Genomic DNA, 18578 nt, shown 5'->3' on the forward strand with positions numbered 1-18578 from the left:
CACTGCGAAAGCATTGTGGTTGGTCCCTGAGGGCTCGGCTATCTTTGGTTACTTTAGAGGCTAATTAAGTACTAGAATTGTCTGCTCCTGGAGGAAGCAGAGTACAACTTTTGCTTAGAAGTAATAGTTGGCCCATTACAGGACCCTGGAGTGGAAGTGCGAATAGGAGAATGAGAAATCAGAGAAACACATTGTCCTTCCCTCACCCACAAAACTGCCACATTTAGATAAGATCAGATGTGTGCTTATGTTTTCAAATGTGGAAGAAGCAAAACTAGGTGCCTAGCCAAAATGTCTAGCAGCCAAAATGTAGCGTGTTATTTTCTTATTACTTATCTTCTTCAGGTTTGTCTATGCAAACATTTAGTTCATGGCAAGCTGGGGTGTGACTCTAGCCCATTACTAGCCTGCTGTGCACAAAGTATCCATGTGAACCTTGCTGATGTGCACTGACAGTTTCTTAGTGTACTTTATGTGCCCTGCTTTGAAACGAGAGTAGATCAAAGCACTAAGGAACCGTTAGTGTGTGTCAGCTGGGTCCACATGAACACTTAGTGTGCCCCAGCTTGTTGTGAACTAAGTGTTCCTGTAGACAAGGCATTAATTTTATTATTGTTTAACTTACATTGTGTGGTAGTAGCTGAAACCAGCCAGTCAGGGCCCTGTTGTACGAAGTGATGTAAAAATATTGTTACTGTCCATATTGCTTAAATTGAATTACAAATAGTTATTTCAGATATGGTAAAGCAGATAAATAAAAAGGCCTATTTGTATTAAATAAATAGTGTTGTCATCCATAATTGAAATTGTGCTAGTAATGATAATTTGCTATGGCTGTAATTATTAATGCTAAATCTCCAAGAGAAAGCAGTTTTTCCTACCTATTTGTGTGTTCCAGGGGCTTTTGCTATGGCTTAGTTTCCAGTCTGGGTTATCATAGGGTAAGATAAATTGTACAGTAATTCCTATTTCTATACTGTTACTTTATTAGCAGCATAATGCAGTAGTCATTAGTATATTGTAACTTATTAAAAGATTTAGTATGTCTTTCTATAGTCTTACTGAAGACTGGCTTTTTCAGAAAGAAGGGTCTGTCTTACAGCCATGCAAGTGGTCCCCTAGAGGTGAGGAGGCTGTCTGCAGCCTCTTACGTGGTGCACTTGAGGAGGCACTGAGTGGGGTAGGCCTATAAAAAGAAGTCAAGGGAGTTTGTTAGCGATCTTTTTAAAACAACAGCAACAATGGGCAGGGTTGAGGGTTTTTTTGGAGCAGTGGGTGGTAATGGTTTGAACTTTTTCTATTTGAATGTTTAACATAAGCACTACAAAGAAATTAAATATGAATACTTGTATCCTGTAGTATCAATTCAAATATTTTAATTGTGTATATAGCAAAGTGAAAACTGCACGTTTCCCTCCTCTTTTGCTTGCAATATGTGATCACTTAATTTAATTTGTTTTTTTGCCATTTAGACAAACGTCTCTATAACTCAGAAAAACAATTTATTTGACCTTTCCTTTCTTTCTTTCTTTAAAGAGTTCCTTTGGGGGTGTGTTGGTCACTGTTCCTGGGCTGGATCTGGCTACGGTTACTTGAAGTTCCTGATCCTAACTCAGTTCCCTACTATAAGATTGGAGTAGTTGCATTTGGTCTTTCTGCAGTGGTTGAACTTCTAGGAGAACCATTCTGGGTTTTGGCACAAGCACATTTGTTTATTAGGCTTAAGGTTAGTAAAATGAGCACTATATGCATATACTGGATAATGGTGGAGAAAGTCTTGATTGAAGTAGTCAAAGATGACTGGGGTATTTAACCGCATAACTCTGAATGAAGTTAGACTAGTGTGATGAGATACCTAATATTTAACAAATGTATTTAAATATACATATATAATTGAATATGCAGTTTGTGTACACTTCAGGTCTTTTGTCTGATGCAGTTGGCAGTGAATCTGTGTTCTTTTCCCCCTCCTCCCCATAGGTAATTGCTGAAAGTCTTTCAATAATCTCCAAATGCATTTTGACAGTTATTTTAGTAGTGCTGTATCCACAATGGGGACTTTACATTTTTTCTTTGGCCCAGGTAAGTTTTCTCTGTGTTCTGTACTGTATATTTGTGACTCACCAAACTTCTAATTGCTGCTGCCTCTTGGATTTAGCCAATTAACTAATTCTGAAAGTAAGAGGAAGATGCTTCTGCAATATTGTACAGAATACTGTTCTTGTATATTGGTGTCCACTACACACTTAGCATTGTGACTGACCCAGATTAGTGCTAACAGAAACATGCACCATGTTTTATGTATGCATGCACGTTCTCCAAATATGGACACTTATTATTCTCTTCTTATTTCTAATTCACTTATACATGCTAATGATCTTTTTCTTTTTGATCTTGTTACTTTGAATTCCTACTGTTTGCAGCAGGAAATGACTATGTGTGTACCAGTTCAACAAATATGTTTTGATTTCCCCCCCTTTATTGTGGTAAAGATCAGATGATTTTGTGTATGAGAAATAAGATCTTGAGTTCTTAAGCAAAGAATTTCAACAATAAATATGACCAAATAGATCAATGTTTATTTGTAACAACTTTAATAACTGGCATTTAATATTTGAGAATTTATTCCAAACTAAGAGAGCCTTTGTGCAGACTAAATACTTCTGTTGTTTTTCTGTGGTGTGGTAGTGCTTAAAGGCCTGAGCCCTATTGTACTAGGCACTGTAGGAACATAACAGACCTGCCCCCAAGACTCAGACTGATTTATAGTCATAGCAGTTGTATGGATGGTGAAATAATATATGGACTGAATCAGGATTTGAAAGATAGCTGTTCCTCTGTTAAATACATGCTTGAACACCTTACTTTAGGCATAACAAACTGAATCAATTACATTTGTAACCCTTTCCAGTTTAGTGTCTAATCCTGCAAAACTCTACTTCACAGTAAGAATTTGTAAGATCAGGCCCTTAGATTGCAAATACCCTGCCTTTAATTTTTCTGCAAAATGTAGTGCATACCTGTGGTGTTATAATATTAATGCTGTCTGTCACTGCTATCAATCCTTCCATTTAGGTCCCCCTTTTACAGAGATTACTATAATTTGGCTGCAAATTTCAACTGTTTCGAATCGTTTATAAACCTCTTCTCCATATATAAGTGCTTGTGGCACAGATCAATACAATAAAATAGTCTATGAATTAATTAAAGCTTTATAATTAGATATCTACTAACTAGGACAAATGAATTGGACAACACAAGAGGAAAACAGTGCAGTGAAAGACTTATGTGGTCTCAGAGCTTTGGCTCCAAACATCTACGCTACACTTTTTAGCCCTTCAGTCTGAGCCCTGTGAGCCTGAATCAATTGACCTGGGCCAGCTGCAGCCATGCTGCAAATCTTTTATTGCAGTGCAAATATAACCAATTTTAGGGTGGAGTGACACAGATCGGGGCTAGTGATGTTAAAATGTGCTGTTTTAAAAAAAAAAATGGGATTTTTGTGTGTTAAGGTGACTAGTGATAGTAGTAATTTTGGTTTAGAACATTTGTTTGTAAACTATTACTATTTGACATTTCAGAATAATTGTGAGGTATCCAATTATTATTTAGCTGAATCCTAGTATGTAGTTTTAAATCCGTAGTTTATATTATGTTTCATATATTTATTTTTTTTCCAGCTTTTATACACCAGTATTCTGGTGTTGTGCTATGTAATGTATTTCATGAAGTTTTTGGGTTCTCCTGAAGCAACAAAGAAATCTTTTCCACTTTCTAGAATGACAGATCTGTTACCCAACTTGACTGAAGACCAGGTAAATTGCAGAGCTTAAAGTTTTTAATATTGTAGTCTTCCATGAATAAGGGAATTTCAAAGTTGGTTTTGCTGAATAAGGAGAAACTACTTGAGTAATACCCATCTTAAGTGTGAGTTTGCAGGATGTAGCCTCCTTGCAGAGGATACAGTTGAGTAAGAACATACAAGTTGGGTAAATTATTCTTGTAATGGTTCTCTTTGCATTAATAAAGCTTTTATTACTATTTAAAACATGGCCACCACCTCATTCTGGTCAACACTCTGGTTCCCCCAAACTTCTCAAGCACTCTTTTTATTGAAGTGAGAAATAAGATCCGTTATTAACTAGCTAATTTCTTCGATGCAGGATTGTTTCACTGAAATATATTTTCTAGTGTTTTTGCATAGACCTTTAAGAATGTAGCTGCATGTAATAATGAATAGAATGAGCATTTGTGATTGAATTCCAAGCTGGTTAGTTTCTCTCCTAATGGAATGATAATCTCACTGTTGTGCTGGGAGTTTTCTACCCAATGTTTTTGGAAAATACTGAACTCTGAAATATTCAGAATCCCTATTCAGCAAAACATGTTCCATTCTCTTCGTAGATAGGGCTCTGAGGAAAATTGTGATTTAATGGATTGGGCAAAATTAGCCCAATACCCGAATTTTTCCATCAGTGGGGAGATCGAAGTGGGCACCTGTGCGCACTGGTCTGGGGCTCAGTGTGGCGTGTAGCATGTGGCAGTGTCATATTGGAGCAGCAATTTCAAGTGGTGGCTGTCTTGCCTCTCATAAAACTGGCTGCTGAGTCCACTCCCGAACTGCTGCACTGCTGCAGACTTCTTCCACGCTCTCTTCCTGTCTGCTGCTCGGTGTCCACCTGCCTGCCAAGCTGGCTTGCCTGCTGCAGGCTCAGTAGCTGTTTTTATGTGAGTGGCACTGCTGTTCTTTAGTGCACATGCGCAGCTGCGGCCTCAGCAGGGAGGCAGAAGTTGCACCAGCTGCTGTGTCTCTCTGCCTCCCCCCCGAACTGCTGTCCAAAATGATGATGCTGTCCATTACTAGCCACACCGAGTATGAGACCCGTATGCACAGATGCCTGCTTCTATCTTCCTGCTGTCAGAAAAATTGCAACAATTTAGAGGGTGGACTCAGCGGTTGGGGTGTGCTCCTGTCTCCCCAGTGAGGCTGCAGGTGCTCATATTCCAAGTGGTGGTGGCAGCACTGCTTGCATAAAAGCAGCAGCTGAGTCTGAAGCAGATGAGCCAACTTGGCAGGCACTAAGCAGGAGAAAGGAAGAGAAGGAGGAAAAAGTCTGCAGCTGCCAGAGTAAGTTGCAGTGGTTGGGGGGGTTTTGGCATCCGGTTTTATGCAAAAGGGTGAAGTAGTGACCTTTTGCTGACTGCACTTTGTGCATATCCTGTGAGAAATTTTGTAGAAAGCCTTATTTGCTTTAAGCCCTGCATATGTATTCAAGATGTCAATGGAATGTAAAATAACACCCATTAACTTTTAGCCTAAAATGGTACTACCAGTAAATCTGAGCAGTAGTATGAGCTATAGACATTAACTAAACCGTTCATGTCAGTCACGATTATTACAAACCATTTCATGCTGCTTCACCTGATGAGCTCTAAGGCACAGCTAAATCTGTTATTACGAATAAAAAGTGCCTGCAAACAATATAGAACGCTGTTCGCAGTGTTACTGTAGCTGTGTTGGTCCCAGGATATTGGAGAGACAAGGTGGATGAGGTAATATCTTTTATTGGACTGTAGAGGAGCGGACTCACCCCTGCGGCGCCTCCTGCTGCTCGTCTCTGGGAATTAGCTCATTTCACCGTTGGAGCGCCCCCTGCAGGCTGGTGGTCCACCTGTCCTCCGGCCTCCCGGACCCCGGTGCCCTTTTATCTGGGGTGCTGCCCCCTGGCAGTACACCCCTCAGTACTAGGGTCTCCCCTCCCCGGGGAACCCTCACCCACTATCCCTACCTCGCCTCAGAATAAGCCCACTGCCAGTCACCAACTAGCCCCCGCTCCCTGGAGTGGCTGATACTGCAGTCTGCCCATCATAGGCAAGGTTGGATTTGGACCTACTGCCTTGGCCTATCCCTGGGCTGCCCTCTGCAACCCCCAGTATCTCTTGGCCTCCTCCTAGGCCGCAGCCTGGGGCTTTCCAGGCTGGAGCTCCCCAACTCCTCAGCCTGTCCCCAGCCCTGCTCCACTCAGGTACTCTGTCTCTAGCTCGCTGCAACCAGACCCTTCTCCCTCTGAAGGCAGAGAGAGACTGCTTGGCTTCTGGATCACAGCCTTTTTATATAGGGCCAGCTGAGGCCTGATTGGGGTGTGGCCCAGCTGCAGCTGCTTCCTAATCAGCCCCGTTTAGCAGCTCCCAGCCACAACCTTCCCCCAGGGCTCTTTAAGCCCTTCAGGGCCGGAGCGGGGTAAGCACCCTGCTACATGGACCAATTTCTGTTCAGCTCTGGGCTGAAGAAGAGCTCTGTGTAAGCTCAAAAGCTTGGCTCTTTCACCAAGAGAAGTTGGTCCAGTAAAAGAGATGACTTCACCCACTGTATCTCTCTAATCTAGAGTATTAACAGAAATAGTGTTACTCATCTCAAGAATTAAATAAACCACTATTTTAAAAAATGCATTCACAGTTAAGCAAAAGGGAATCAAAGCAGGGTTTGTCTGCTCTGTCAACACAAGACCTCAGAGTGGGAATCTTTGCTCCAACTTGCCCTTTGGCTGTGATTTAGTTAATCAGGGATGATTTGGCCACGAATCTCAGTATATTAAACCTTTCATTGTTCACAATTACTGCACTAGGCACCCCCTTCTTAACTAGAGAGACATTTAAATGTTAATAGTTCGCTTCCTAGGGCTTGGAGCACTTGCATGCAGTTCCAATTAGATGTAGACCTTATTCTCTCCTTCTCCTAAATATGGGAAGCATGAGCATCAGATTGCTTTCTCCATGCTTATTAATGCTTCTACAGGAGCACTGTGTTCTCCCTTCTTTCAGCCTTTCCCAGTTGTATCCAAGATAGAACTTTATTGAGAACAACTTACTCCAGGGGTGGACAAACTACAGCCTGTGGGCCGGATTCGGCCTGCCAGCTGTCTTAAGCTGGCCCTTGAGCTCCTGCTGGGGAGTGGGGTCTGGGGCTTGCCCCGCTCTGATGCTCCAGACGGGAGCAAGGTCAGGGGTCGCTCTAAGCAGCTCCCAGAAGCTGTGGCATGGCCCCCCTCCGGTGCTCCAATGGGAGCTGCAGGGGCGGTGCCTGCGGACGGGGCAGCGTGCAGAGCCGCCTGGCTGCGCCTCCATGTAGGAGCTGGAGAAGGGACATGCCGCTGCTTCCAGGAGCCTCTTGAGGTAAGCGCTGCCTGGAGCCTGCACTCCTGAGCCTCTCCCTACGCCCCATCCCCCTGCCCCAGCCCTGATCCCCCTCCCATCCTCCAAACCCCTCGATCCCACCCTGGAGCACCCTCCTGCACCCCAAACCCCTCATCCCCATCTGGAGCCTGCACACCTGCCCCAGCCCTGATTCCTCCCCCCGAACCCTTTGGTCCTAGCCCAGAGCACCCTCCTACACTCCAAACTCCTCATCCCCAGCCTCACCCCAGAGCCCATACCCCCATACTCCATCACCGCCCAGCACCCCACTCCCTGCCCCAGTCCGCACCCTCAACCAGAGCTCTCACCTCCTCCCATACCCCAACCCCAATTTTGTGACCATTCATGGCCCGCCATACAATTTCTATTTCCAGATGTGTCCCTTGGGCCAAAAAGTTTGCCCACCCCGACTTACTCAGTCTACTCAGGGTTGGCATACAATTCAAGACTCAATAACAGAACAACATTCAATAACTGAACTTGAGACGGAAAGAAAACTGACCCTTCCTAATGTTTCAGCTGGCCTCATGGTAGAGGCTTAGCAGACTAAGTGATAACAGAAATCTTACTGCATATCAAGGAATCAGCTGCAATATACTTCTCCCTGGTCCCATCCTGTGCTGCGCAATGCTTCCTGGCAGGGCCGGCTCCAGGCACCAGCTGAGCAAGCTGGTGCTTGGGGCGGCAGATTGTTGGAGGTGGCATTCTACCCAATCCTATGGCGGCACGGCCACTTTTTTGTTGTTGTTGTTCTTGTTCCGCTCCGGCCGCCCTGTAGGGGGTGGTAGCGCGGAGAACCAGAGTGCCCTGCAGGGCAGTCCTCTTCCTTCCCTCCCCGCCCACCAGAGCGGAGCCCTCGTGGCAGGAGGCGGCGCAGCAGGAGGGGCTGCGTGGTAGTGCCCCTGCTGTAGCCCTGGCCGCCCCCTTCTCTCTCTCTCCCTCCCCCGCCTGCTCTCTTCCCCCTCAGCCCTGCTTCCTGGTAGAAACTTTCAGCTATTCTTGTTCTTTTTGTTTGTGTAGGGTGCAATGCAGTGGAGACTGATCGTAGTCTGTCACTTGTAGTGATAAGTCTGTGCTTGTATTCAAGAATATTTTACGTTCGTCATTAGTTGCAATAATAGAGACGGTTTTCCTGGTTAGTACAGGGGGTTAGAGTAGATGGAGTTGGCCTTGATGATAAGAGCAATGTATTCACAAATTATCTTGCAATTCTAATTCTCAAAATCAACTCCAATGGTTAAATCACAGTACGTATTTCTTTCTTGCAGACTGTGGTTGACTGGAAAGAGGCTAGGTTGACTTGGAGCTTCTTTAAACAATCTTTCTTGAAACAGATGTTGACAGAAGGTGAGTATTATGTGCCCTCTTCATGCCTGTCCATGGTTGGAAAGACCTTGGTATTGCTTGTTTGGCTGTCAATTCAATAGCAGGAAACCACAGATAACATTTGGTTGAAAAGAATCACAAAAGACTAGTAGTAGTGTGGTTGTGATACTGACACCCGCAATAGGAAAGGAGTTATCAGCATATTGGTGGCCCAGCCTTATTTTCTGTGCTTTTCCAGTAGAGCGGGCAGAACACTTTTGACTGCATGAAATTTGCAAGGGTAAGTGTGACTGAATATATCTCTGTACGTCTGCATCCCTATATACACCCTACACTATTGTGATAATGTTTCTGCAAGGTATGCCTTATGAGGTATTATTTAAAATGCATAATTTGCTGATCAATAATATGGCAAAATGCATATAGCAACATTATATGTGAAGTTATGAACATAAGCTGAAATCATGACTGAAGTATGTTTCCCAAATAATTTTGGGGAGTGGCTAAACCAGTTCCTCAGAGGCAAAGGGAAGCTGATGCCTCAGTCGGGTGTCAACAAGGCTGATGAGCCGTTACCTGCTAAGTGGCCTTGGCGAGGAAGGGGGTAAGGACAAAAATCTGCATCTTAGCAAAAAAGCATGGAGTTACTCTTCTTCAGTGGATTGCCCGTCACCTTGTTCCTATCTTGAAATGCTTCTCAGAGGAGAATAGGACTATAAAAGAAGGGGCAGAAGCTCCAAGACACCTTCCTCTCTCTCCCTGTCTCTCTGGCACCACACCTAAAAAGGCAAAAGAAAACAGCTGTTGGACTCTGGAAGGTGAGGGGTGTGGTGGTAGTGGTGGTCCTGACCTGAAGAGTTTGGTCAGTAATCTTGTTGGAAGCATGTGGTTAGAAAGTTTTGCTTTGCAACTAGGTTAGTTTCTTAAATAGAAGCAAGTAAGTATTTTATCTTCTTGTAATCATTTCTGACTTTTATGCCTCATTACTTCTTTGTAGTTAGTAAAATTGTTTTACTGTTTAATCTAATCCAGTGTGTTTAAGTTGGAGGGCCTGGGTAACTATTTAAGGTAATAAGATGGCACATTATTTCTTTAAAGGAATAATAGATTAAATATATTTGTACTGTTCAGGAGAGGGTGGGGCAATGCAGGATAGTCCTTTCTGGGGGAAGATCTGGGACTGGGGGCATGTTAGAGTCACCCTTCAGTATAACCAAGGCTGGTGAGAACCAGGGTGTAGCTGGCAGACTGCAGATATGCACAGACACTCAGTGTGTAGCTTGTCTGCTGGACGGCTGAGTGGCTCGGGGGGGGGGGTACTACAGCAAGGCATAGTAAGTAAGGCTACAATTTTTGTCATGGATATTTTTAGTAAAAGTCATGGGCAATAAACAAAAAATCACAGAAACCGTTAGCTGTCCCTGACTTTTACTAAAAAATCTCTGACAAAATGGGGAGGGAGGAGGGTCCAGCACCCTGCCCCCTCCCCGCTGCAGCAATTGGGAGCTGCAAGGACTCCATTGCCCGGTGGCTGGGAGGGGTCCCCTTGCTGCCCTGCAGGGTTGGGCGCTGTGGGGTGTGTGTGTGTGTGTGTGTGTGTGCGCGCAAATTTCCTTGCTGCCCGCAGTGACAGAGGAGCTGTGGGAGGCCCCCTGCCAGCGACGGAGGCTGGGGAGCCCTGAGGATGGGGCCCCCTGCCCCTGGGTGCCGAGCAGCCCTGGAGTCCCTCTGCCGCCGCCGGATGGAAGCTGTGTGCCCTCTCTCCACCCCCCACCTGCGGCCCCTGATCAGTTCCGGGGTTCCACTGCTGCCAGCGGCAGGAAGCTGCAGGGGGGACCCCTGATAGCAGCGGTGGCTGGGCAGCTCTGGGGTTGTTGCTGATGGCAGCAGCTGGGCAGTTGCGGGGAGTCCCACCACCTGCAGCTGCAAGAGGGTCCTCTGCTGCCCATGGAGGATGGGCTGCTGTGGGGTCTCCTGCTGCCAGCAGCACAGAGGTCGCTGGAAGTCACGGATTCCGTGTTTGCAGGACAGGGGTGACATGGCCCCCCCGCTAGCTTGGATTGTGCCCTGATATGTCATGGTAATTTTTTTTTTTTTTTTTTTTTTTTTTTTAAATGTATGTTATAGTAAAGCATGAGCACTCCACTGCGGTAGAGCCTCTGTGCCGTACTGGTTTAGCATATGAGGCTTTTGGCCTTGGAGACTTTTTCAGATTTGTTCTAACATTAATGAACGTGAGTTTGGCCATCAGTTGTAGTTGATATTTGCCCACTCCACATTTTGTCTTTTTTAAAAACAAACACACAAAAGATGCTTTATGTAAGAAAATAAACTCAACAAATCATGAAGATTGGCTGGTATGGAACAGAATCGATTTAAGGATTGTTTTCTCACACACTCTTAAATGTTGCATCTTAATAGTGTTCACAAATTAAGTATCTATATGAGATTTGAGGATGTGTATGCCACAATGTAAGCCCAGTGTTAGTAGAAGTCAAATTAGCAGACCCTGGGTTTGTTAACCTGGGGCTTACATATTCGTGTAGATGCTCAAACCTTAGGTTAACAAACGCTGCATTATACTGGCCCAAGTCCAACTATGCATATCCCAGATTTCCTAGTGCCCTCCGAACATGTGGCTTCTTTCTCCCTTCGTTCCTAGTGCAGTAAGGATAAACTTGACTGTCTAGAGTACAAAGAAAGTCAGCCTACGGGATTGTGGGATACTTTTGGCAGACTCCCAGAGCACAAGTCCATTTTGGCTGTGTCTACACTGCAAAGCAATGGGGCTTGAAGCCTGGGTCCTGGCTTGACTTAAGCTTGGACCTTCCACCCTGTGGGGTCTTGGGACCCTGAGTCTGAGCTCTAGTTTTAGCATGATTTGCGTGTGGATGAAAGGGGGGTTAGGCTTGAGCCTGAGTTTGAACCCTGGGTTTACATTGCAGTGTAGACATATCTTTAGGGTTTTCTGTTGCAGTAGAAATTTAAATATTGAGCAAGTCTGGAACATCATTTACATTGTCCCAGTTTAGGTCACTCTTTATTCCTCATTTCCTTGCCTTTTTCCTATTTAAAGTCTCCTTTGTATACAATAATATGTCCAGCATCTCCTGCACAGAGAAGAGGAAGTAAATTTTAAAAGATTAATGGATGGCTGGAAAATACAGATGCTGGTGATGCATACTAATTATTCTATGTTATGGTTAATCTGGAGCTTGAGAAAGCTGGGTCATGTTTGATCCATTTTGGAACTGTTCTGAAAGTTTTATATTAATTGCATTGCTGTTGATTTCTGGGATGTGTTTAAACAGGATGGATTTAATTCAAGAACAGTTAGGCGTCTTTATTGATCAGTGAGGACAAAATGTTTTTAAAGTGTCCACAGTTTTTGTTGTTTCTGTTTCTAGCTGTCCAACTCAATACTTTGGGCCTGACTTTCAGAGCTGCTTGCACCTTCAATTCCCATTGACTTCAATTCATGCCAGGCCTATGGTGTAATTAATAGATTTTTTTTACATTTTCTTTTGGCTTCCTCACAACATTGCTTGCTAGAAGTAGACGAATAAAAACTGGAAAAGGATATGGGTACTAACATTCATTGTTAATTGTTAATTTCTTTGTTTTGAATGTACAGGTGAAAGATACGTGATGACTTTTTTGAATGTGCTAAATTTTGGAGACCAGGGTAAGCATGATATATTACCAAGTGGTAACAAAGTTACTTGGCTTGTGCTTTTACATAAACTTTGAAATTAAGACACCACATTGAAATGGTATTTTGAAACTTCAGAGATGATCTCAAAGTCTTAATGACTTTGTACTGAAATGATGGGGAAGTGCAAGATGTAGACAGAAGATGTTGGTAGTTTATGATCAAAGGCTTTAATTTTATGTTTCTCTTGATGAAAATTTTCCCCATAGTAATTGAGAAGGCAAGAACATTGTACATTTTATAGTGCATCTTACTTAGCACTTTTGTTAAACTGTCTTTGCCTCCTTTTGAGGCTTCTGCTGCCTTCACTTCTCTCTTTGAATATGTGCATTTATTGCATTTGATTTTTTTTCTGCTTGGTATTCCAAGGCACCAGCAGCTGAAATTAAAAAAGAAAAAAAAAAAATCCACACTGTTGCATTAGTGTAACACTGTATTTTTCCTAGGGTTGGGAAACTAACTAGGACCATTATTTCATTCATAGGTCATGATCCTGAAAAGAGTTATGTATGTACTTAATACACTGTGAGTAGTCACATTGTAGTAATGAACAGTAGTTTTTGCAAGATTGGACCCTAGTCAACTTCTTATTGGGGGTAGAATTGTTAGAGTGCTGTAGAGTGTCATTCTGGTAGCTTATATAAAATTCTTCCATTTGAATGAAAACAAAAAAGGACCTTGCATTTGAAGATGGCTATTCCCTTTTTTTTGAGTTATTGAAGTCCTGATCTTGTACCCATTCAGTGAAACAACATTTGTTCTACGGTGTCTACTGATAGTATCTCAACGAGTTTTTCCTACAGTCATCCCCTGCTAATGTTAATATAATTTGAGGGGCATTACATATTTGCACATAAATTAAGTTTCACTCAAACTTGTCTTTCTGTCCAAAAATGAGATTTGTAATTCCAGCGGCTTACTGTTATCAATATGTTTAGGTCCAAAATCCTTATGGATAGGAATCCTGCTTCTTTTAAAAGTGTTCTTCTATATATTGTGAGACAAAGTGCTGTTTTATTTATGACCATTCACCAGAAATGCCAGCTCAAAAGGAGTTTGTGTGCACGTAACTTTTTAAGATCTAGAACTAGGAAGCTGAAAATAAAATATTTTATAAAATTTAATATATGATTTCTTTGTTTTTGTTTTGTTTAAGGTGTGTATGACATAGTGAATAACCTTGGTTCTCTGGTGGCTAGATTTATCTTTTTGCCAATAGAGGAGAGTTTTTACATTTTCTTTGCTAAGGTGCTGGAAAGAGGGACGGATGTAAAGCTACAGAAACAAGTAGGTTGAGTGTAATTCTAAATTAGTAAACATCTGCTATAGAACTGTGCTTTAAAATAAAGAACTAATCATAAAAATCTACTAGCTCCTAAAGGGAGTAAGTTTTTCCTTTAATATTTAGGGGAAGGGAAAGGGTGGGAAAGTCATTGCAAAAATGTGTTCCTCAAAGACTGTAGAAGTAAGAACACAGACATCCGCACAGGTCCATCAATGGCTATTATGGTCAGGAATGCCAACCCCATGCTCTAGGTGTTTCAGAAGCTGGCACTGGATGAAAGGGGATGGATCATTCAATTATAGCCCTGCTATGTTCATTCCCTTTTAAGCATCTGGCACTGGCCATTATGGGAAGATTGGATACTGGGATAGATGGACCATTGGTCTGGCCCAGAATGGCCACTCTTACATCCCTAAGGGTACGTCTATACCCAGCCGCTAGTTCGGCGGCTGCAATCGAACTTCTGGGTTCGACTTATCGCGTCTTGTCTGGACACGATAAGTCGAACCCGGAAGTGCTCGCCGTCGACTGCGGTACTCCAGCTCGGCGAGAGGAGTACCGCAGAGTCGACGGGGGAGCCTGCCTGCCGCGTGTGGACCGAGGTAAGATTGAACTAAGGTACTTCGAACTTCAGCTACGTTATTCATGTAGCTGAAGTTGCGTACCTTAGTTCGATTTGGGGGGTTAGTGTAGACCAAGCCTAAGTAAAAATGAATAAAGGGAACAAAACTCTATAATATGGTATTTCCCAGAATGTTAGTTTCAATGTTAATACACTGCGAAATAGTTTTACATAAACCTCACTCTACTCACTTGCGTGCACACACCATTCAGGTTGTCTTATTCTAGGTTAACTGACAGTAACGCTCCTAGTTACTTTGTGCAGTGCTTTGAAAATATATGGAACTCTATATAGTCATATTTCCACTTACTACGCTTAAAAAAATAGTGGTTTTTTTCCCCCCAGCTTTGAAAAGAGACTAATCAAATGAGACTGTAACTGAGCTATTTGAGATTATGAAGTGCATAGTAAAAACTGCCTTGTACTGCTTTTTCATGGTGGTAAATAACAATAGAACAAGGGAAGTGAATTATAGATGCAAGTCTATGTAAGGAATACTTCATAAAACATAAAGTTCAGCCTCTGGAGTTTACAAATAATATAATTAGATATTTTATTTTCAGTAGTACTTGTTGGTACACATGATAAAACAGGGTTAATAAAATCTCTTGCTTCAGGGCATTATTTGATTGGTGCATGGGATAACAAATGTATATTTTCTCATGTTCATATTGTATAATTGGCCAAGTGCCTTATAAATTTTCACATTTCTGTCACCTATCTAGTATAGGCCGATGCTACGGAAGGGACACTAAAGTTAACAGACTGTTCTGGTATGCAAATGCTGTCTTCCTGCACAGCAGTAAAAATCCTGCCTCTGCCACTCAATCACTGTGGCCTTAGGAAAATACTTTGCCCTTATCAGTTTACCACTATTTCAGTGAGACATAATGTAGTGTACAGAGCTTTGAACATATAAAACGCTAGGTAAATGACCGGTATGTTAAGATTGAAAGTGCATATGTTTGTACACAGAATGTATAAGGATAACTCAAAACTTAATGAATATTTTACCATCTCTCTAAAGCAGTAGAAAAATGCTGTTCTTTTTTTTTAAAGTAATTCTTTGTGAAAATGTCCATCAAAATAAACTGCAGAATTCTGTAGCTTCTGATTCATGTAGATCATGAAATTCTTTTCCCAGGATGATATTGCAATGGCTGCAGCAGTGTTGGAGTCACTGTTAAAACTCGTGCTTCTGGTAGGCCTGAGCATTACAGTTTTTGGCTACGCCTATTCTCAACTGGCTCTGGATATTTATGGAGGTTCAATGCTCAGTTCAGGATCAGGTAACTAATCACTTTTTGCCAGTTTTCGAAATCTTTCTGAACAGAAGATGCGATTTATTGAGTTATTTTACAAATCACACATGTTGTCAGTCGAGCAAAATTATCTGATAAGTAGAAAAGTACTTCTGTCTGCTTGTGCATGAGACACTGAAGTACTTAAAATCCCACGGAGTTTCTGTATTGCAGTCTACAGTATCATGCACTGACCTCACTTTGGATAATCCGCTGCATCCATTTGTTCAGTTATGCACATCTAATTTCAGAATTTAATGGCACTAGGGAACCAACTTGCCAGGTAGCTGTTGAGAACTGTTATGGAAGATACACAATGCTTCTAAGCAATGGTCTAATTACATTTGGCTCTAGACACATTTGAAGCTAATAATTTGTAGGGTTCTATTTTATTCTTTTTGCAGGGTAATCCTTTTGGGGGGGGGCGGCGTTCCATATGTTGCATTTTCAGACTTATGTAGCAATTAACTGGTATATTTATAATATCTTTACAAGAATGGTGTTACAGATGCATTTTATATACAATTTTGTGGGTGTGCAGTTCATCAGTGCAGCTGTAGATTTCCATTATAACCTATTGTTGTGGGGTTTGATCTCCTTCATTTCAAATCACATTTGACCGGGATTTAGAGCCAAAATCCTCCCTTGCGCATGTATATCCAGCTCCCAGGAAGGCCTGTAGGTTAGTTTGTCTATTTGAGTCCAGAATTTGGTTTTTAGTATTCAAGCTCTTTATATATAAGTACACCTCTACCCTGATATAACGCTGTCCTCGGGAGCCAAAAAATCTTACTGCGTTATAGGTGAAACCGTGTTATATTGAACTTGCTTTGATCCGCCGGAGTGCGCAGCCCCGTCCCCCTGGAGCGCTGCTTTACCGCATTATATCTGAATTCGTGTTATATCGGGTCGCGTTATACCTTGGTAGAGGTGTAGTTATCTTCAGTTTTAATCTGCTGGAGAGTTTAATTAGTGATCACATAATTTTTTTCAAGATTTCCTATTGTTGAAAGTTACTTTAAAAGATAGTGTGTGTTTGGTTATTCCATAATGCAGTATTACCAACCCCAAGAGATCAATAATCATAAGTCAGTCCTCTCCAGTCCCAATAAAAAATATATTGTGGGTTCTTTTTATTGGTTTTCAAGCTTCTGAATCTTTAGGGTCATGTTCTTAAACCTTTCTTTGTAATCATGAGGGCTACAAACTTACTTATTTTTAAACATGAAAAGCTGAGATGCTTGCTTAATTACATGATTCCAGGAGCCAACGGTTGAGGAAAACGCTAAGTATTATGAGACTCGTGATAAAAATGCCAGAGTTGTTAACAATACAAAGAGGGGTGCGTTTGTCGTGTGTGTGGCATTTTTTTTATTTTTATTTTTTTTAAGACTAGCAAAAACATTTGTTTGAAAACTGCTTCTGTACTGAGCATACCATTATTTGTAAATCTATAAAATTATGATGCAGGTCTGTGGCAATCATAATTATTATTCAAAGCAGTTAGATTATTCAAAACAGTAATCACTGTCTCAGTAGTAATCACTGGGGGTGATTTGGGTATAAAATTGATCCTTTGGTGGTTTAACACTGTCAGTGCAGCTTTACATGTTAAAGGGTAAAACATACAACTGGAAAATTAATTTCTATAGGCTGTTGGCCTCTCTTCCTAGCCTTGGACGAATTGACACTACTCCTAGAGACTGGTACAAGTCCTTTTTCTCCTAGCTTTCTTCTACCTAACACAAAATCAACACATCAATTGTCCCTGCCCCTAATCTGGGATCTGCTGCAGGGGCCTATGGATTCCCTACATGTTAGCAATCTATTGGCCACTATTGCTTGAGAGTCACCCCCCAGTGCCTGATATAGGTGCCAACCTGCTTCCTGTAACTTTCCTTCCCCCACACTACCCATGGGTTTACTGCCAGAGCCTCCTCACTCCTGGCAGGTCTCTTCCCAACTGAGATCCCTAGCTGATCTCTCTCAGTTGGGAGGTAGCTGATCTGTCAGTTGAGGCTGGGTGCAATTCCAATTAAAGGGCTAGCCATCCTGAGACATTTCACTTCAATATGGAGACACTGACAGTGCACAATGAGATATTAATATTCTGACTGACAAACACTTATGTCTTTAATACTGAAAAATTACAAGGAAAATGGAAAACCTTACAACACAATTTATTACATGGAATATATAGGAGCTTTATAGTGTGAAACGTTGTCTTTTGAATACCGTTAATTGAATAACAGGGAGAAAGTTGCAATTACCTTATTCAGTTTCAAGATAATTAATTTGAGAGACATTGTAGCTCCATGAAGACCCTTGTTACTTTTATCTTTAAGGAGGTTGGTCGGACACAGGCTTGTAACAATTGCTGTTGCTCCTGTTGTCCCTTAATCTGAAATTTGATAGTATGGTGCAAAATGCAGTCAAAGAGGAATGAGCAATAAATATAAGCACTTAAATATTATCACCTGTTCCTCAAGAACTTTGGGCTCTTGACAGATTAAGATGCATGTCTGGAAGCCCACATTGGTTTTTATGAAGAATTTTTAGCAATAAAGAAACATGACTTGCATCAGTTGTCAATACATCTGTTCTGAGTACATATTTTATTACTAATCCGCTTAGATTTTTATTAATTTCAGGAAAATGAAAATTCTGAAAGTGGGTGGTTGTTACAGAATAGCAGCAGTTAGCCCTCTTTATCAAGAGAGCATTTTCTATCCCCTTGCTAGCATCATTTGCTCTACATTTAGCGTCAGTTAAGGGGAAATGAAAAAGGGTGTTACTCACTGTGGGCCCAATCTATCAAACATTAACTGTACTTAAGGTATTAGCCTCTTCGCTTCAGGAGGACTATTCATGTGCATTAAGTCACTCTCAAGTATATTCACAGGATTGGGTCCTACGAAAGTGAATTCCTAAATGTGACACACTGGTATTTGTATCTACCCTGATTTTCCTTGAGTATCCGTTAGTTGTTTTAAATTATTTCATTTCCCTTTTTTCTTGCGTGCTTGTAGCCTGACTTTATGTGCATCTTCATAGAGTTGAAGACTTTCTCTTCACCTCAAAGAGATCTGCTGTACTGTGGCTGCTCAGGAAATTACTCCTCAGAACTGAGACAGAGGG

The 18578-nt window shown here is 42.0% G+C and overlaps 1 protein-coding gene across 3 annotated transcripts in view; it reads left to right on the forward strand.

Annotated features, from left to right (window-relative positions):
- Positions 1–18578, forward strand: part of RFT1 (RFT1 homolog) — a 38427-nt gene that overhangs the window by 9237 nt on the left and 10612 nt on the right. For all 3 annotated transcript variants that reach the window (XM_005309323.5, XM_042861731.2, XM_042861730.2), the window contains exons 4-10: positions 1537–1726; positions 1981–2082; positions 3681–3815; positions 8463–8541; positions 12155–12205; positions 13389–13519; positions 15284–15428. In XM_005309323.5, the coding sequence (XP_005309380.2) occupies positions 1537–1726; positions 1981–2082; positions 3681–3815; positions 8463–8541; positions 12155–12205; positions 13389–13519; positions 15284–15428 (833 nt within the window). The remainder of the gene's footprint in view (positions 1–1536; positions 1727–1980; positions 2083–3680; positions 3816–8462; positions 8542–12154; positions 12206–13388; positions 13520–15283; positions 15429–18578) is intronic.

This window comes from Chrysemys picta, chromosome 7 (assembly GCF_011386835.1).
Source record: "Chrysemys picta bellii isolate R12L10 chromosome 7, ASM1138683v2, whole genome shotgun sequence".
In the NCBI taxonomy this organism is placed as follows: domain Eukaryota; kingdom Metazoa; phylum Chordata; order Testudines; family Emydidae; genus Chrysemys; species Chrysemys picta.